Below are 21,688 nucleotides of genomic sequence, written 5' to 3'. Positions count from 1 at the left end.
ATATATGTATGTATGTATACCTATATTGGAATGCATCTGCAGTGAGTGAGTGAAAGTTGCTCAGTTGTGTCAGACTCCTTGTGACCCCATGGACTATACAGTCCACGGAATTCTCCAGGCCAGAATACTGGAGTGGGTAGACTTTCCCTTCTCCAGAGGACCTTCCTGAACCAGGAATTGAACCAGGGTCTCCTGCATTGCAGGCAGATTCTTTATCAACTGAGCTACGAGGGAAGCATCTGCAGTAAATACACATTTATGCCTATTTGTGTAAATATATGTGTTTACACATGTGTGTTGAGTGGATGTGAAGGGTGGGAGAATGAAGCATCACGGGGCAGCTGAACTAAAAAACCTCAAGGTCCCCTTTTTGTAGTTCAATTCAAAGTATTTGAAGATTTTCAATCAAACTTTGCTTTATTTTACAGTTCCAAATACAATCATTTTGAGGGCTTTGCTTAGTTTGAGATGGAGCAAACCACCATGGATTATTTCCAACTGTTTGTAATCTGATTGAAACCTTGGGTTCTAAACAGCAGCTGACTCTCTGAAGCACCAGTGAGTGAGGACAAGAGAGCAAAGGTCTTGCTTAGCACAGAGGTGGCTTCAAACTCAAGTCTAATCTCTGCTCTCTGGGGGGCTGTTTCTAAGGTGGCAGGCGATATGCTCAGTAGCTAGCATGTTTTTCAGCTTCTCCAGTTTTCTTATAAATATATTAATAAAGAGGATAAGTTCTTTGAAAAGTTTCTCAGTCACTTTAATGATATTTTCTAGTTTTAGAAAATACTGTACTTTAAAAAAGCAATGCAGTACCTGGAATATTCTGTTTTAGAAAATAACAAAACTCCCCTCCCCACCAAATGTTATGAACAATAAGGATATGAAAAAACTGCCTTTTTGTATTTAATTAATTTCTCTGGAACAAAAAGAAGGATATTCAAAGACCCTATGCAGAGTAATACCACATCTGGAATTTCACATTTGCGGTATTTGGATAATAATTCAGGCAGTGTTTGTTTAACAGTTAGCAACAGTGCTTTAATGACTAGGGTCCTATTGCAGAGGAAACACAGAAAAGGACAAAGGGAGTGAAAGAAAGACATAACATAAACCCATACACTGTATCTAATCACAGTGAATTACTGTGTCCACTGCAATGTAATCCAATCCTATCTTAAAACGGTTTTTGAATGACAAGCTTACAGTCTGAGCAGACCAGTGTTATTCAAAAGCAAAGTTCAGGAGGGATTGCAAAATATACTATCTACCATCTTATTTTTTTACAGAAAAACACAAAATCTAGTATATATATAAGAAGCAGAAGACTGAGTTACTAATTCTAGCATCAGGATGATTGAGTTACGTACCGAGGAAGGGGATGGTAGATGTCATAGGGCATGATCTGCTTGTATCCGTCACTGTTAGGAACAATAATGCCAACCCTCTGAGTAGAAGGTACACACAATAAAATAAACACTAAATGATTACATTAAACAATTTTTTAGACAAATGCAAAATAACATTAATAAATCGTCTCTAAAAAAACAACACTAAAACAGTTCAATATCTTTATGCTAGCATCCTTTTGAGGATGGGGCAAGTTCTTTGACAGGGCACCGTTTACTATAATTAGTTCTCTGATCCAAGCAGGAAATACCAGGGGAAAGGGTGGTGGCAAGAAAACTTGGCACTTTATCATTAACTATGACACAATAAGCTTGTAAATGTTCTTTAATCGCCCCAATTATACATCCTATGAGGTCATTATGATCATCATTATTAATGTTACTTCCAGATGCTCACCAAGCAATTTTATAGTTACTGTCTTGTTCCTGATGAAAGAGAGAGCTATATGTAAGAGTATGTACCTGGGGACTGACAATACTACGTACTGTGCATTAGCAAATAGGTAAGGACCTGAGTAAAATCTGGAGATTTTAATATAACTTGGTTATATTAAAAAGGGAAGGGGAATGAGTGAACACAGTAGGCAACTATCAACAAAAGCATGTTCCCTACCAAAACAAAGGTAGGGCAGTTAAAATGAGATAATAAAGATGAAACATTTTTTGGTGGTCTATAAAATGTGATATGGTGTTAACTGGTGGTGGTGATTGTTTTGACTGTTGTTAGTATATCTGGTGCCCTGGGAAACCTGTGAGATTTAAGGATAAAGACTAAAGGAGCCAGAAGAAATGATATTTTAGGCTATATGGCTAATGGATTAACAAGATATGATATTATATATTCATATAATATCATATATTATATGATATTATGTGAAAGTCCTCAGAGGCCTTTGCTGCTGATAAGTCGCTTCAGTCGTGTCCGACTTTGTGCGACCCCATAGACAGCAGCCCACCAGTCTCCCCCGTCCCTGGGATTCTCCAGGCAGGAACACTGGAGTGGGTTGCCATTTCTTTCTCCAATGCATGAAAGTGAAAAGTGAAAGTGAAGTTGCTCAGTCGAGTCCAACTCTTAGCAACCCCATGGACTGCAGCCCACTAGGCTCCTCCATCCATGGGATTTTCCAGGCAAGAGTAATGGAGTGGGGTGCCATTAATGGATTCACAAGATATGATATTATATATTCATATAATATCATATATTATATGATATTACGTGAAAGTCCTCAGAGGCCTTTAGGAGTCTAATAAAGTACAGGGACCTACCTCACTGATTTCAAGTAAAGCCTCCAATTGACAAGACTTTCTTCTTGCTGAGCCCCCTAACTTGTGGGAGATTTATGACTCATGAATCTCAGATAAAACAAACTCTCTATCAAGAGTGGGAGACTGAGCTCAATCTGTGGATGACATGTATTTGCTGTCAAATGCTGGGCAAAGCATGGTAGGTCGTGAGCACTTATTTTACAACTGACAAATGATAGCAACTTCCTCTTCTGAAAACTCAAGGAACTCATGTATTCTAATCTGGGATGAATGGGTGAGTATATATTTATATATACATATTCAGTAAAATGTTTATGTAAAAATGGACATATTAAGACTCACTTTGACCTTACGCTCTGATACAGAATGATATAGCATGTGATTTTAATATGGCTAGCAAACCTAAGCTTTTGGGTGGAAACAGTGAACTAGGTATACTATGGAACAGTAAGAAAAAAAATAGTACTGGCTGGACATCATGACAGATAAGGAGGAAAGATGGAGTAATAAAAAGGGTAGTTCCTGGAGAAATTACTAAAAGGTAAGGGAAAATTAAGTTTGAGAGAAAATGGGAAACAAATCTTTGAATGTAGATTTCTCAAGAAGTACAAACGTTGAAGAACTAATTTAGTTATCTCACATGACTAAGTTTTCTTTAGTTGATTTGAATGGCTAAAGGTATTCACTTATATGATTAAATTTTCATGGTACATGTATGTGTACTACCCTTCAGTAACAATGTTCATGAAAATGAATGATGCCTTTTGAGGAAGCTCAAAATCCCAAGACTCTTAATGAACACAAGAATGGGATGAATATTAACATTAAACTTTTCTCCATGCTTTTCCAAGGTACAGAAACATCCTATTCATTTTGATCTTATTTTGACAAGAAATCAGATATGAAAGGTAAATCCTGTCTTTTGTTAGGATCATGTGATTACTTCCCAGTAATTCTGCCTAATCATTAAGGAAAATTTTTTTCTAAAAGAACTGTTTTTGATAGAATTCCAACCTTCCAAAGTTCTTCTAATAACCTAGGTCTGATAGTAGATAATTAAGGACTACATAGAACTGACTTTGCAGTTATATTTTCGCTAACCCTAGTATCTTTTCTCATGCCTAGATCGAGATCTAAATGTAGAAATGTATATGGCAGCCTTCTTTCCTGGAAAGATTTATAGTTATGATTTGTCATTCTGAATATTAGAATGAACTGTTGTAGATCCCTGCCAACTGATTTATCAGCTGATGATATTTAAAATGGAAGTAGTAATATTGAAGGAGACAGGCTAGAAGGAAAGAAGGGGAAAAAAGAGGGAGTTATAGAATTCAAGATGTTGGGCTTCGCATTGGACTGATTGAGAAATTATGTTTCTGTTTGAACAAGAAGCTTTAAATCTGGATTCAGCAAAACTATAGCTATATTTGTCTTTCTATGGCATAGGTCATGGTGAAGACTCATAAAATGACTCCATGGCACCTGTGAAAACAGAAAGATTATCAAAACAATGGTGCTCTGTCCAGCCCTGTTGATGCATGTTCATGCGCATGGGCTCCGCGCTCTCTTGGGGTTTATGCCATGGCCCTGGCCTTTCACCACACTGTCACAGAGGGCCAGGCAGTGCTGCCTAAACTCAACTTTCTATCGCTTACTCTTAAGGCACTTTGTCTCTTTCTTAGACAAAGTGTACCTACTGAAGAATGATGAAAAAGAACGTCATTTAGGGACTGTAAGAAGTTCTTTCCATGCTTCGGTCTTGCTTTGCATGTGCATGTGTGTGCCTGCACATATATGTATGGATTCAGACATGTGTCTGAACATGAGGGGGTGGGGAAGGAGGCGAAAGTAACTTTTTAAAAAATGATCACAATGGAAAATATAGTGAACAGTTGGTTTTGGGGTGAAATGATTCATTCTCCATTGCCTTCACCATTCTGACTGCTCATGTACTTTCTATGTAGGACAGTGGCCTGATTCCATCTAAAGTCTCCCAAATCAGGGGTCATGATGGGAAGAAGAGAAGATGAGGATGAAGAAGGGGTCACCATGAACTCATGTGGTATAAGTAGAAGAAAGACTCGCACGTCATCCTCTCATAGCTCGTGTCCAACGACACTAGAATGCTTCCTGTCATGACAAATTCATAGAAATAGTATGCAGTATATAACATGAAGACTTTTGAACCATTTTTTAATGACATGGAAAATGTTCAAATGCAATGTCAAATGAAAAAATCCCGTACAAAATAGAATAGGCAATGTAATCCACTATATAAAGAAAACTCATGTATATATTGTCTATATAATCATTTTTGTAAAGTCTATATATATGTGTGTGTATGTATGTACAAATATATTAGAAAAGGACTGAAAACAGTTGTTAGTTCCTGGTGTTTGGATTAAGGGTGTTTTTTCCCTTTCTTCCTTTTTATGCTTCCCTATTTTCAGGAATTAGAACATTTAAGTAAAACAAAATTACAAAATTCAACTCTGAGAAAGCAAAAGACAGAAACATTTGAAAGCATGATATAAATGGATGAAATGAGACTGTCATCTCAATTTCCACATGTCATTTAAAGATGACTGAGTCTGTGTCCTGAAACCATCTTAGGAGCTATTTTAGAACAATATCCTTGACTTTAAAAATCAAGCCATATTCAGGCTCACACTACTCAGGTGTGAAATTTACTTGTTGTGATAAATCTTTCTTTCCAAGAAAAGCCCTAATATAACTATCAATTCTATGAGCATCTGATTTGCCAGGTTCTGGGTTCTTCTGGAAATGGATCGCAAGGAGCCACTTTCATGGCTTCCACACTCCCTTTCAGTGCCTCTCTCACAACCTCTTGCCTCTTCTCTGGGGCTGCAGAGCCTCATTTCTGACATCCTGACAGCTGGATGTGCTCTCAGTTTGTCAAACTCACCATTTTCAGACAATTCATTTTCTTCCCCTGCAAAGTGTCTCTTCTCCTGTGATCACTGTTACTGTTCAGAACACTGCCCTTCTCCCATCCACCCTGGCTGGGTACTGTGGGTCATCGTTGCTTCCTCTCTTTCCCATGTTCCCTACAGACACTGAGTTCTTCCAGTTGTGATGTCTGCCAAATGTATCTCGCTGACAGGAATCTAGCCCCCTTTGCATTATCCTCCTAACAGTTCTCTCTGCCTGCAGGCACTGCCTGCTCCAATCCAGCTCACTGTCGTCATAGCAACAGATACTTTACTTCCCAGTGATGTCCATAACACCTGGTGAAATCAAGTGCTACCTCTTCTAAAGCCTGTCCTTATGTTTCCTCTCAACATCTAGCCAGACAATTTTCTCTTCCCTTTTCAAACACCCATAGCACAAGCTCCCCTCATCACTTCTAACTGTCTACTAACTTTTAACCATGTAAACATTTTCTTTAGTTTAACACCATGGGACAAAATCCATATTGGTTCTTTACTCTATCTTTTAACACAGTTCTCTGCACAGAGGTAATTAGTAAATAATCAGCCAATGAATTCATGCCATTGACGTGCATACATAAAAGCAAGCAATACAACTACCATCCTGAATGAAAGAAAGCAAATGAACAAGGTTAAAGAAACTCCTAAACAAGCTGCACTAAAGATGACGCACGTCTCTAGTCCCACTCCTTGTTTTTTGCTAGCTCTGCCACCTGTGTGAAGGGCAGACTATTTTAGAGACTGGTTTGGCTGCTCTGGCAGGCAGGGGTGATTGGGTGACCTGGGACCGAGGAAGATAGTTGAATGGCAATTGTGCTTCTAAGCTGCTTGGCTAGACTCTACATCTCTTCTGTTGGGCATCTCCCAGAAACAGCCACGACAGTTTTAAAAACAATCTTCTCTTCCCTGTTTGTCTCTTGTGTCTTTTTAGAGAGCACGCTGTTTCGTAACTGTACAACTCAAGTTCCCCTGGGCAGTGTTGTGGTCCAGATTCTGGTTGACTTGAATTTGCCATGGTACCAAGCACAGAACTTGGCACAGGATTGGTACTCAGTAAAAAAGATGAATGAAATTGTGGGTGGTGGGAACGGTTCTGGCACAGAAGAGAGTAATCTCTCAACAACTACAAGGCAATAGAAACCAATCTCTTCCCAAGCAAATGTTTATAATGGGGGAGGAGAAAAGTAATAAAAAGTTGGAAGAGACTCAAGCATCTGCTTTCTCATGAGTGGCAGAATGCAAAATAGCATGGCGTAATGAGGACAGGGGCCCCCTGAGGAATTGGGAGATGCAAGCTCTGTTCTCTACTCTGTTAATTTTCTTTCTGAGTGACTTTTGAGTGCATTACATTTGGACTTCTGCATTGGCCTTCTGCAAAATCTAAGTATTGTATGAAATCAGGAGTTTTATGATGAAGAACGAGTGCCTGGAAACCTATCTCATGGAATTCTATCTTATCTGTCCCATTTGTACTGGCTCCTGAGGACAGAATTCAGAGTTCTGTGGTTCACAGACTGTAAACCACTAAACTAGGTACTCAACTCAAAAGCTCTCCTATTTGAAATTTGGTTACTTTATGAAACACTGCAGGTATCCCTGTCATTTAGAGAGGCAAATTAGGATCTAGAAAACAAGGAACATTCTATAAATAGGTTAAACACTTTTTTCAACATGGTAACTACCACATGGTAACATGGTACCTATCAACATTCATTTATCTTTAAGAATCAGACCAAAAGAACCCTGCTTCATTGTCCAGGATTTGAAAACATTTTAAACATATATATTCATTTCTTGCTATAGGACCAACTAATGGAGAGTTTTTGATCATTTGATCCAAATATCATTATTTCCTCACAACTATATTTCAATGGTTAAATGTTCTTGATATTAATGAATGGAATTTCAGAATTGCTTTTAAATAAATGGGACTAATATTTCCCTGGACTTTGTTTAGCTCTTCTCATACTGACCTAAGTGATTTGCTAATTGTTTGAGTAAACATCAGTATTTACACAGACATGAAAGAGACTTGCTTAATTGGCATATGTGGTCAATTCAAAGACCCAGGGTACCAAGTTTTGCACTGATATGGTTGGCAGTGTTGTGCTGGCTGTGGAGGTCTACAGTGGGCTTAAACCAGATCTCATGGGTTGCTGAAGGCATCATGCAACACCAGCAATCGGGTGATCAGGGTTCATGTGATACAGGAGGTTCTCTAGATGTAGAGGCACATAGGTTCATGATCCAGCTTTTCTTTGCCCACCCTGACTTGCAGCAGGTCTCATAACCTCTTTGGGCTTTAGTTTTTTGTCTGTAAATACAGATGATTATCTTTGTCTTACTGATCTCCTAGAAAAGGTAAAACTGAATAGAGATAAAGGATGTGAAAGCACTGTAGAAACTTCAAGTAGAAGTAACATTGGCAAGAAGCCATTTTATAGACTGGTTCTCAGTAACAATAACTGAATTTTGTTGAGTGCTTGGCATCCTGCAAGGAGCTGTACATGCATCATCCTATTTACTCCTTATAGTTACTCTATGACAGAAATACTATATTCATTTGACAGATGGCAAAGCTAAGGCCTAGGGAAGTTCAGTAAAGTTAGTAAAGCCAGTAAAGCCAAACTGATAGATTGAAGGTAAAACTGAGAAGGATGATAATACCTGTTCTCTTCACTTACAAGTTAATTAAAAGAACTGCATAAATAATTATACTTTACATATACAAAATGATCATTATTATTAGTGATGAGCTGGCTCGGTGGAATAACTGAATTGTCCCAATAAATGAGTTAGAGCTGATTGTCTGGATTGTCTCATGATGGGTATGAGGTCTATAAACCTGGGACGGGTATGATGATGCTCTCTAAACGGCAACAGAATTATGCTTTATTTATCTCATCATAAATGCATGAAAGTGCAAATGAGATTTTACAATGGTATTTTTTTATTGCTTATTCATTAGCTACTTAAAGTAGTATATTTAAATGAGGTTGAGAGAAAAGAAGGAAGTTGTCACTTCTCTAGATAATTTACCTATTTTAATAAAACAAGAGCTTCGTGACTAGGAAAACATTTCATTATACTTTAACCGCTTACTGAATAAACCACTGCTTAGCTCTTACATGGAGTTCTCCCTTTTTGGAGATAGACAAGACATAAACCCTACGCAGATTAAATGGCAATGTCTCACAGATCGTTAAGTGGTTAAGTGGGGATTTTAGATAATGACACTTTGCTAATTATCTAATTTCTCAGGGTCATGTTTATTAAAAAAATCTGATAAATATGAATTGCTTTCATGAAGCTATTTCCTAGGAATTTGTGCCTCTTGTTGCTAAAACAATAACAGAGGACTACCGTTATAGCCCCGTACACAATTTTAGAGTTCCAACTCCTTTCATGGAAGAGAAAGCTGATTTTTTGGTGAGTTTAGGAGTTTCTCTGAAGTAACATCAACATTATCATAACCGTGATCTTAGTCATAATAGCTGCAGCCACTAATATTTATTGAGTGCTTATCATGTGTCAGGCACTCTACTAAGCTCTTGAAAAGTATTATACCATTTATTCCTCATGACAACTCTATGAGGTAAGTAGCTATTATCCTTACTTCAGAGGATGAGAAAACTGAGGCTTAGTGAGAACAAATAATTCACCAAAGGCTACTCAAACCAGTAAGTGACAGAACCAGGATCTCAAGCCAAGCAGTGTCACTCCAGAGTTGTCTTCCTAGTCACCATGGTACTGTAATAACCGCTGTATCGCCACTGGACTAATCGGTCACCAAGTGACTGTGACTGGGTTTTACACGTCCACTGCATATACTGCCACTCACGATACAGATTTCTCTTGCCTCAGGATTTCAGTTGCATTAGGATTCAGTTCTGAGCTTTTGTTCACACTTTGGTCCATGGCCAGGGGTGACTTATGCAATTTGCTGTCAAATTAAGTGGAGCTGGACAAAAAAAGTCCACTTGAACTCACCAAGAACTGCAACATGGGGTATACAAGTTTGGGCATTTGCTTAGGACTGTTGCTCTGAATTCCTTGAGGGGAGGGAGAATCTGGATGTAGTTTCAGCAAAAAACAGATTTGTTTGCTAATGACTGTGACCATGATAGTGTGATGAGTGAGAGCATTTTTCGCTTAAAAAACCCTTGCCAATTTAAGCCCCCTTCATTACTGCCTTGGAGAGAAAAGCAGAAGTCTGTGCCAAAAAAAAAAAAAATCTGAAAAGGTGGTTCTCTGATCTTCTCACAAACAATGTCTTGCATAATTTCCCCTAGACAGCCTTAACAGTCTCACCAGTCTCCTAGACTGAGATATGTATGGCCAAATGTAGAATTTTTTTGTTTTTTTACACTGAAAGACACTCAAAAAACATAAGGTGCTTATTAGTGGAACTAAAACTATGCCTTTTTAGTTTTTGCTGAACCACAGGCATACATTTGGAAACTTTCTGGGCACATGATCAACTTTACCCTTCGACCAAGAAGCAACGATCACACAAACTATTGCATAAAGCAGGAGGCACTATGTTAAAAAAACAAAAACAAAAACACAATTTTCTCTTGTGTAAAATGGAAGCTATGATTATAGCATGGCAGGTACAAGGATTTTATATTTGATAAGATGACAAGCATCTTAGGAACTATAGAGTTAAATCAGTGAAGCAGTGTGCTCAGTCGTGTCTGACTCTTTGAGACCCATGGAATATAGCCCACCAGGCTCCCGCAAGTTAAACATGCCCAGATCTCTGATATCCAGAAGTGATATGCCTCTGGACTTCTAGGAGTGCCCATGTTGGGACCACTACCAAAACATATAGCATATGTGTATATAGTATTTGATGAGATGCCATAGCTCTGAGGCACCAGTGAGAAAGTCTTCATTTCAGCTAAATGTTATTAAATTTTTAACTTCACTTTCTCTTCCTTCTCATTATAAGCATTGCTCTGGCTTCCTTTTTGAGACTGTTTTTGGCCTGGAAACAAAGTATTTTATCACGTCATTAAAGTGACTGTATAAATGACACCAGCAGAGAGCAATACAGCTTTTCTGGGATGGAGCAGCTGGCCCCCAGGTAAGCTCAGTTGTTGGTCATACAGTGAGAGGAATTAAAATTCCTGTCTCAGCAAAATGTCAAGTTACTACATGTCACAAACATTCGGGCTTGCTTTTGAATAATGGAAACCAAGAATGCTAAGTCACTGAATTCTAAGTGTCTATCATATAAGAATATCCTTACCTATGTTATGAGCTACAGATAAAACTGGATTATCTGTGGCAACTGGAAATTATTAGTGAATTTTATTGTTTTCATAAGTCTTTTAACGTATCAAAATTTCTGAGTTAGTGCATGAGAAATCAGAAAAAAGCCATGAAAACATAAAAATTATTTTGGAAAGAATAGGCTATATGTCAACCATCTCTTTAGCCCCAAGAATGACTAGATGAATCCATCTACAACCATGGAGATCTATGGATGCTGTTGGTGAGTGAAATGAGTAAGTGATGTCTTTCATTAGTTCAAATGTATAACATTGACTAATTATAAAGCAAATTAATGAGAACAGTGAGGCTATTCTGGTAAACAGAAAAACTGGGCGTTAAGGGTTATAGTAATGGTTATCACATCCTGTTTATTTCTGAGTTATTTTGGTTTTATATGTGTAGTAATGAGAAAATTCTTATTCCATAGAAGCAGTTGCTAATGCTAACGATTTTTATAGTTCACCTTAATCTTAGGATATTTAAACAGATCCTAATAGAAGAACTTAACAATGAGGGCAAAAAGTATTTCCTTTGGTAGTGAAATATTTTTACTGTTGCTACAACAATTTTTACAATTTAGCTTAGCCTGAACAAGTTAAGATTAGTTTATGTTTGAGTATACTTTTTGTGAGTTATTGTTTAAATATACTTCTGCTGCTGCTGCTGCTAATTCACTTCAGTCGTGTCCGACTCTGTGCGACCCCATAGACGGCAGCCCACCAGGCTCCCCTGTCCCTGGGATTCTCCAAGCAAGAACACTGGAGTGGGCTGCCATTTCCTCCTCCAATGCATGAAAGTGAAAAGTCAAAGTGAAGTCTCTCAGTTGCTCAGTGTCCGACTCTTCACAACCCCTTGGACTGCAGCCCACCAGGCTCCTCCATCCATGGGATAATCCAGGCAAGAGTCCTGGAGTGGGGTGCCATTATACTTCGAAATATATAAAATGAAATTTAATGAAGCAACTCCATGGAACAACAGCTGCTTATAGGTACAGTTGGAAAATCACTAACTTAATGCAACAAATAACGTTCTCACCCCCACTAGTGGGTGGGAAAAATAAGGTCCAGAAGGGTCTTTTTGCTGTCCATGGTACTTCCCAATCTTGACAGGGAATAAATGTGGCTAGCTAAATGGGATTTTACTTTCAAATAAGAGGCTCACAATCCTAGTATAATACAGGAAAAGTAAAGATCTATCTCAATGACTAATAAATTTCTTTTGATATTCCAAAATATGAGACTTTATCTGTTCTAAATACATCTTGTGTTTTCCCTTTTAGGGGCTTCTAAGTTTGGACACAAAGAGGTTAGTTTATTGTCACCAACAAAGGTGTTGGTTTAATGTCACTAGAAAAGTGAAAGTGTTACTTGCTCAGTCCTGTCTGACTCTTTGCGACCCCAGGGACTGTAATCTGCCAGGCTGCTCTGTCCACGGGATAATCCATGGGATTCTTGAGGCAAGAATACCTGGAGTAGGTAGCCATTCCCTTCATCAGGGAATCTTCCCAAACCAGGGATTGAACCTGCATCTCCCACATTGTAGGCAGATTCTTTACCATCTGAGACACCAGGGAAGCCCTTAATATCATTACTAGGCAATTAAATCTATAGTTAGAAAACAGTTCCTTGAGTGCTTGATTCTGCTATGTCTGATGGGAAGGCAGACTTATTTTATTGAGTTTCTTTAACTCCTTTTCTCAGACTATCACTTCTTATTTTCTCTTGAAATTCAGAAAGGTTGCTCTGATCCCAGGTGTGTAAATGAGTTCAGTGAATTTCATAGCAATTGTGCACTATCTTACCCTCAGACTAGAGTATCTACCTTTCCTAAAGCAGTTTCCTCTTAAACTTTTCTTTCTGCTCAGTCTTAATTTTTACAGCTTTGTTTAATTACCTCTGTAATAAAAAAGCAGCATCCTGACATTCACTTCTTATTTTTCCTTTCTCCTTTTCCCACTTCTTTCTCTCTTTTTTAATAGCCACCTGTCCCAACATTTATACATGTGCTGTATTAGATGTTTTAAAATAACACAGACATAGAAAAAGCATCAATTTTACAAAATTCCTTCAATGTAGAATGGCCTTTTGCTCTTAAATAATAAGAAATAGGCCAAAAATATTACTACAACAGAAGATGGGTAAAAATCAGAAACCAGAAAAAAATGAGTGGATTTTTTTCTGATTATAAACATGTTTCTTAAAATTGTTAAAAAATACTTTTATTTCACAGCTGTTTTTCATGACCATCTCTTCACTGAAGTTTTTGTTTTTTTGTTTGTTTTTTTTTTTTTTTGAGTAGAGGGGAAAAGCTTTACATGCAATTATGGGAGGGGAATCCTTCATTTCTCCTAGAAATACACACATAAATTTTCTTGGAAATATATATAAGAGCTTCAAAATCTCTCTATGGCTAAGTCAAACTGTTTGAATTGAGATAATTATGCTTTTCAGTCACTGGTCCTCCTGGTATAGATATGGATAAAGATGCATGTAATAACTAGAAAACTTTAAACTAGGGTTGAATTGCATGAGTTAGAATTATCTTGGCTAAAAATACCTCATATCCTTAATATTTCCAAAATAAAGAGGTCCAAGCAAAATTTTCACACCTCATTTAGTTTTTATACCATAGCCAATCTTTAAAATGTAATTTTCTGGTGGAATAGGAAGCAAAATTAAACTTCACCTAAATTATACATTTATAAAATATCTATTCTTCTATTTCTTTAATGAAAATCTGTTATTTTGAGTTCACTTTTACCGGCTAGATAATATGATTTCTATGAGTAAATTAATATTAGATATTTCATATCACATGTAGAATTTAGAATTTCTGAATGTGAGGCAGAAAGAATACAAGAAAATATACTTTAGAAAATTAACAGCAGAAAACAAAAACTCAAATTGCCTACAATTCAAAGATAGAGTAATTTTCATCCACTTGGCTCATGTAGTAGTCCATCTATTCAAATTTTATGAATATATAATTAGTAAGCTATGATTTAAAAAAAATAACTGAGGTATTCCTCAGAAATCCAAGGCTCTAGGAAAGGATTCCCTATCTTTTGTTCTACATGATGAGTTTTGTAGGAGAACAATTTTCATACATCCTCTCCCACTTGTGAGGATGACTAAGCCATATTAACAAAGAGAATGCCCAGGAAGTGTTGAAATTAAAAAGGCAAATGTTCACCATGAAAAGATTCCTGACCCATACTTCTATGACTACTTATCATCAGGAATATTTCATTCATCAGTCTGGTTATCGATCCTGCAAATAACTGAGGGCCAACTATGGTTTCCCCAAAGTAAACATATATGGCAAGTGTCAAGTGTTTCTTTAGGGCTTCTAATTAAAAAGATCGTAAAAAAAATCTATTAGAAATCAGCCCTGCTTTCTATTCAACAAAGGCTGAGCTTATTTAAATGTGGAAGAACTGTTCTAAGGCTGATTTTTATTCTAGTTCATTGGTGTGGCCCACCACAGGCTAAAAAGAATCCTGAGAACACTGTACCATCACGTTTGTTAAGAGTAGAAACAAGTAACCGGAATGAAATGAAATCAGAAGAGAAAATGCTCTGCAGAGTGCTTTACTTGCAGCTCTACCAATGGAAAACCCATGGACCCTGCGGTGGCATTCTACAGCAGCAAGAGTAAGAGGCAGGGGTCCTAATAACCCATGACTAAGAATGGACACCGGGCAGCAGCACTTACTTATTTTAAACTAAACACTTTTTAATTCAAGAAGCTTATTTGAACTTGATTTATGTTTACAGTAAATAAACTGGTAAATGTGACTGACCTGGCTGGACAAGGATCCAAGTTGCACTCCTGAAGCTTAGGCTTGGGTTTGATGTTCTCGGGGTAATAGTGACAGTACTGGTCAGCAACCACACGGTTGCTCCGAAGATCGTAACACTCAGCCGATGTTAGCTGGTAACCTGTGGTATCAAGCCATTCGGGCAAGTTTCAATGTATACATCAATGCAGTGTATTCCCTTAGGCTATTTTGTCCATCTCATATTAATGAAAATTCTTTCCCAGTGCTCCAGTCATTTCCAGGACCAAAGAGAGATAAATGGAAGGCTTGTTAATTTTTACAGGCCTCAAATGCTATGTTTTTCCACTCAAGTTTTAATAATTAAATGATACCATGGGTTTGAACTACATAAGGGTATAGCTATAACACTACTGTAAGAACTATTTTTATTAATTTGCTTTATATAATCTAAAAGTCTAACATAGAATTCTGTATCCAAAAGATACCTATTTACAAACCATCTCATGTAAGGATGCAAAACTGCCTCCCTTGTACTTGGGGCATCAGGGTGAATAAACTCCCAAATTAAAACAAAAAATTAATCCCAACACTGTTCCTCTTGGTCAGTGGTGACCCATAATATAGAATCAGCTACCTACCTGGAAACAAGTGTTTTCCTTTGCCTAAATTCAACCGGAAGGGATTGAATGGATGTAAGTTGATGACTAAGACCTAAATAGCAGCCATCATGAAAGCTCAAGTTTTCCTATACAACCAAAACAAAAGCAAAAACTTCCTACTGTCCAATTTTTATTTCAAAATCCTTTGCCATTTCTAACTGGGTAGCCAATATTTCTTGATTTACATGTGCAAATTTCCACTGTTTAGAGAAATCCTCTTTAAAAAAAAAAAGAAATTATGCTGCTGAATAATATGAATCCTACTCAAAATATGTATTACTTTTCCTACCTGCCTCTTTTTTGTCCTGTGAATTTCAGGTGGTATGGTGATGAAGACTTAGATTCTTGGGGTGAAAAGTAAACGTACATAGAGTATTTTTTAAAGTTAGGGCTTTTGTATCAGTCTAACCCTCATCAGCTCCAAAATATATTCCCCCTGGACAGCGGTTGAATACTGTTGTTGTTAAACATGTGTTAGAAAGTCAGATTTAGAGTGGTTAAAAGTCTTGTAAAAGAGTTCAGGAAATCAGAGGGAGACTTATAAACCAGATTTCCTGACTTGAGGCTGTGTTCTCAGACCACCCACAAAAATTAATTGTTCATTAAAGACCTAAATAAAGAGCTTTTAACAATTTTACTGTAAGGATGAAAAGTATGGAAAGTAATGGCTAAAAACATATGTTCCACTTATTTTTTTGTCTCATAAGCAAATAAAAAAGCAAAATGATATTTTATAAAAGTAAATATACTTGTTTTTCAATTACATTATACTTCAAGCAGATAATCTGATGACAAGCTAATTATTTTATAAGGTTTCCAGAAAACCATTTCTACTTAAGGATAGAATTTTATCATGTAGTAAAATGTGGGCACAAGCAGTAAGTAAACATTGAATGTGAGATTATGATTTTTAAAAACCATAATTTGTCAGCTTGAAAATGCAGCTGGGAAGCTCTTCTAGAGTGTGTGAAATGAAAACTTAGAACAAAAATGAAAATGAAGGACCAAAATGGTCAGGTAATTGTGTTTTCTAAAGTTTCACAAGGTATTTGATGTAGCAATTCTTAAGACTTAGCAAAATATTCAACTAGTTGAATCTGGAACTAGAAACATATAAAGGAATTCAGAGATCATTTCCTCAGAGATTTTCAAACTACGGTCCATGAAGTGTGAGGGAACTGTTAGTCACTCAGTCGTGTCCGACTCTCTATGACCCCATGGTCTGTATAGCCAGCCAGGCTCCTCTGTCCATGGAATTCTTCAGGCAAGATTACTTGAGTGGGTTGCCATGCCCTCCTCCAGGGTATCTTCCCAACCCAGGGATCGAACCTGGGTCTCCTGCATTTGCAGGCAGATCCTTTACTGTATGAGCTGCCAGAGGCTGGTTTCTACATCCTTCAGATCTCTGAGCTATGTTCCTTTATCTGGCTTCCTAATACGATTTCCTTTGAAGAAAGGGTTTGAGAGCTCAACACATTTGTGCACTGCTGCTGGTTCTACTTCTTCACTTAGATGTGAGGAAAATAAAGCCCAAAGTGTTTGACTTATATATGACTCTAACATCAATTGCCTTATTATATAGTAAGCCATTATCAAGGTTACTGTAATAGCACTCCAACAGCAGCCCTATGTGAAACTATCACAACAGGCCTATTATTGAACTGCTATTCTCTCAAAACATGGTTTTTAATTACAAAAAAAAAGAAAAATAATTTCTTAGGTTTCTTTTTTTGAAACTGCTTCCTGTGTTAGTCATTAACAGGTGTATCAAAACAACATATTCCCATAAACATCAAAGTAATTGGCACTTTCTTCTTAAAGTAATTTTCTATGTAGCACAGACAGAGCGACTGGAAACATTATTTTATTGAAACGTTTAAAATGTTGAATTAATAATTATGTAACAATCAAAGGAAAGCACTTATTTTTAAGGTAAAATCTAACACTCCTCTATAAAACCTCATTTTCAACTGTTCACATTATATAGACATAGGTAACACAGCTGAAGATGACTTATATGTTCTTATAGTTTTATGAGAATTAATGGATAGTCATTTGTCTCCATTTTGAGGTACTATCCTTTTTTCTTGTCAAAATAATACAGTTATACATGTGTGGATTAGTTACTTAAACAGTGCCAATTAACAGGCTTTCATGAAGATGGAGCTAGAATTTATTTCATGTGCTCATTTTTAAAGGAATAGACATACAATTTTATAACTGTTAAATTACCAAAATTTTCAAAAAGGTACTCCACAAATACTGGCTCACTTGGCAATGAAAGTAAAATATTCATAGACTGCTGATTACCCTTCTGGAAAGAATTCTGGTAACATATGCCAATAGCCACAAAAATTCTGAAACTCTTATGAGTTTAGTCCAAGCAAATAATATGAAGGGAGAAAAATACTTAGGTATTAAGCTATTCATTACATTATAAAAGAAAAGTTTAAATGAAATGAATGATCTTCTGTAAGTATATAGTTAAATAAATTATTGTAAAATAATCAACATAAATTATTATGTAGCCATTTAAGTAACCATTAAAGAAAAGAGGTGGGGAGGGGACCTTTTCCAGTAACACAAAATACTGTTCATGTTACAGACATGATGGAGCAGAGATGGGAATTCATCTGGTAACTTTTCAGGAGAGATGTGTTTTAATGTATAAATAAGGCAAGTGGCATTCCTTTTATTGCATGGATGATGGGGTAGAGCTGAAAAATAACTGAGCCTAAGTCTACAGTGCATTGATTTTTTTTTCCTAGTAATAAACTATTTTCTTTAAATTAATCTCTGATTCTTCTTGGATACATCGTGTGATGTAGAAGACCTGACAAACAGTCTTCATCTGTTTCCTGAATAGATAAGTTCCTTCAGCCAGAGGAATAGTTTGTTCTCAAATGAGCAGAACTGCCTCTAGACTAAGTTGTTGCCAGGCTATGATATTGCTTGTTCTGAACTTTAATGAATCAAGGAAAGAAGGAAAGACTATTTCCTCTGATGGGACTCTATGGCCAGAAAACATGCATGGGGCATCTAGACTGAGTTATCGACCTCATGGGAAGGCTTCAGGATTTGGCCCCATTGAGATGAAAGAATCTCATATGCTAAAGCAACTCTATTCTTAAAAGCTGAGTCTTCCCTCATGGATGCCAAGAGCTTCTAGACTAAGTGAACACCATTACCTCCTCCACAGGTTGCTGAGCAAGGAAAGAAGTCCGTCTCCCTCCATCGGTGGATGATAGGCTGATAGAAGATGAACTGGACTGTACTGTTCTCGGGCCCCGAGCTGCGGATCTGCAGGAGACAATGGCAAAGCACAGGAACTAGTGTGATGGAGGGGTGCCCTCTGGGCTCCTTGTAGCTTGGACAAGGATGTGTGGTAGTGATGATGGTCTCAGGTTGTGTCAAGGACTGCACTGGGAGAGAAGGGGCAATGGCAGCATCACCCATCTTACCATCTAACCAGCAAATGGTCCTTGCAGAAACCATCACTATCATCACTTCAGTTCTGCAGCCACAGAACAAGGTCTCAACATGTGATTCTAGCAAGACTGTATCCCAAGCCACTGACTCCATCACCCTCTTTTATTTTCACCCTCTCTGGTACAACAGGTAAAATTATATGAATTTTTCAATGTAGGTTCAGAAATAGATAATTTGTTCTAAGAAAATTATAAATGCAATCTGCTTCAAAAACACTAAAGGTACCGTCACTGTTCAAGAGAAATAAAGAGCTAAAGAATTAAGTAGCTCCTCTCACTCTGAGACTTCCCTGGTGGCTCAGACGGTAAAGCGTCTGTCTACAATGTGGGAGACCTGGGTTTGATCCCTGGGTCGGGAAGATCTACTGGAAAAGGAAATGGCAATCTACTCCAGTACTCTTGCCTGGAAAATCCCATGGACAGAGGAGCCTGGTAGGCTGCAGTCCATGGGGTCGCAAAGAGTCGGACATGACTGAGCGACTTCACTATCACTATCACTATCTCACTCTGAAACATACTGGGAATTTCCTGGCAATTGAGTGATTGATAGATCTTAATGTGCAAAGTTACCAATGGGAAGCTCACCAAAATGTAAATTCCTGAGTTCAAGCCCAGAGATGCAGGCAATTTAAATGTAGAGAGTCCAGAAGCCAAATTTTGAAAAGCACCAACTTACATTACAAAAGCATTTATTTCAAATAAAACAGGTGTTTATGGAAATTATAGCTCTTCTGTTTTTTTAAAAGAGGGGAATGTGAGGCAGTTCTTTCAAACTATTAATAATCCTTTAATAGTTGAAAAACACAAGGTTGAGGAAACAAAGTCAAACTGAAAGAGAAGGAAAAGTATCCAACAGGAACAATGCATTGCTTTTACAAAGACAAATGACACACAGTATTTGAACAGTTGGGCAAAGGCAAGGCTTGGGCTATTTCTTATACTAAAGGAAGGTCCATGGAAAGTCTGGTGGACTACGTACTACTCCAAGTTCATCCTGGAAGTTAGAGGAGCAACAGTCCACAGATTAGCATCCCATACGTCTTTGCTAATGTTTTCGAGCTTAGCATTGTTCCAACTGCCCTTTACTAGGAGAAATTGATGGGTTTGGGCTTCAGCTTTTTTTTTTTTTAAGATAGCCTTATTTTATTTTATTTTTTGCTACTGAGTTTAGAAACGATTAAGCACCTATGGTACGAAGAAAGAAGGATCAGGTGCTAACCCCTGTATCAGTTTTTGGCACTGGGATGAGAATATGAGATGTTCCTCAGAAAATCTGGGAGCATTGCAAAGGGCAAAGATGAGAGGAAAGCTATAGAATATCTCACATTATGCGAGGATTCTGACCCATGGAGCATCCCAGTTTTTCCTGATTAGAATAAACAGTGATACTATTCCCTACTTTAAAGCCAAAACAGCTGAAGCAATACCCTGTCTTTCACAGAAAGGGAGCATTGCCTACCGATTAGTATTTTTCAGTCTCATGTGTCAGATACAGGATATCTAACTGCTTGTTTCAGTTCAGTTCAGTTCAGTCACTCAGTCATGTCCGACTCTTTGCAACCCCATGAATTGCAGCACGCCAGGCCTCCCTGTCTATCACCAACTCCCGGAGTTCACTCAAATGCACATCCATCAAGTCAGTGATGCCATCCAGCCATCTCATCCTCTGTCATCCCCTTTTCCTCCTGCCCCCAGTCCCTCCCAGCATCAGAGACTTTTCCAATGAGTCAACTCTTCGCATGAGGTGGCCAAAGTACGAGAGTTTCAGCTTTAGCATTATTCCTTCCAAAGAACATCCAGGACTGATCTCCTTTAGAATGGACTGGTTGGATCTCCTTGTAGTCCAAGGGACTCTCAAGAGTCTTCTCCAACACCACAGTTCAAAAGCATCAATTCTTCTGCCCTCAGCTTTCTTTATAGTCCAACTCTCACATCCATACATGACCACTGGAAAAAACATAGCCTTGACTAGACAGACCTTTGTTGACAAAGTAATGTCTCTGCTTTTTAATATGCTGTCTAGGTTGGTCATAACTTTCCTTCCAAGGAGTAAGCGTCTTTTAATTTCATGGCTGCAATCACTATCTGCAGTGATTTTGGAGCCCCCCAAAATATTCACTTAGCTGGCTACAAATACTTAATATTGATATAGTTGTCATTCTATTGCCTTTCTCCTCCATTTTTAAACTCTACAAAGGGAAGTACATTCACCTTGCATACTCTTCTTTCTTCAGCATCATCCACAGTGCTTGGCACACAGCAGGTATTCAAATAATTGCTGAATGAATGTATGAATGAACCAACCAATGGATGATACTGATTATGGTCCTTTCAAGCATTTTCAGAATTGCAAAGTATTATTTGTGACAAATTCTTGGAAGTGTTACAGCTTCTTGAGAATTTGGTGGCAAGAGTGGTAAAGAACCCACCTGCCAATGCAGGAGACATAAGAGATGCAGTTTTGTTCCTTGGATCAGGAAGGTCCTCTAGAGGCAGGCATTGCAACCCACTCCAGTATTCTTGCCTGGAGAATCCTATGGACACAGGAGCCTGGCAGCCTACAGTACATGGCATTGTAAAGAGTTGGACACAACTGAGGCGACTTAGCACAAACTGCCAGAACATCCCCAAATTAAAATATAGTAGACTGAGGCATTCCCTGGTGGCTCAGATGGTAAAGGAGCTGCCTGCAATGTGGGAGATGTGGGTTTGATCCCTGGGTTGGGAAGATCCCCTGGAGGAGGGCATTGCAACCAACTCCAGTATTCTTGCCTGGAGAATCCCCATGGACAGAGGAGCCTGGCAGGCTACAGTCCATGGGGTCACAAAGAGTTGGACATGACTGAGCAACTAAGCA

General features: G+C 37.9%; 1 protein-coding gene across 3 annotated transcripts in view; it reads right to left on the bottom strand.

Moving 5' to 3' along the window:
• Positions 1 to 21,688, bottom strand: part of ADAMTSL1 (ADAMTS like 1) — a 1,110,365-nt gene that overhangs the window by 258,146 nt on the left and 830,531 nt on the right. For 2 of the 3 annotated variants that reach the window (XM_069576633.1, XM_069576635.1), the window contains 3 exons: positions 18,532 to 18,643; positions 14,706 to 14,844; positions 1,368 to 1,418 (listed from right to left, as the gene is read on the bottom strand). In XM_069576633.1, the coding sequence (XP_069432734.1) occupies positions 1,368 to 1,418; positions 14,706 to 14,844; positions 18,532 to 18,643 (302 nt within the window). The remainder of the gene's footprint in view (positions 1 to 1,367; positions 1,419 to 14,705; positions 14,845 to 18,531; positions 18,644 to 21,688) is intronic. The other variant, XM_069576634.1, reaches the window with a different exon arrangement.

Source organism: Ovis canadensis, chromosome 2 (genome assembly GCF_042477335.2).
Source record: "Ovis canadensis isolate MfBH-ARS-UI-01 breed Bighorn chromosome 2, ARS-UI_OviCan_v2, whole genome shotgun sequence".
Classification (NCBI taxonomy): domain Eukaryota; kingdom Metazoa; phylum Chordata; class Mammalia; order Artiodactyla; family Bovidae; genus Ovis; species Ovis canadensis.
This window is presented reverse-complemented; position numbering and strand designations above follow the sequence as displayed.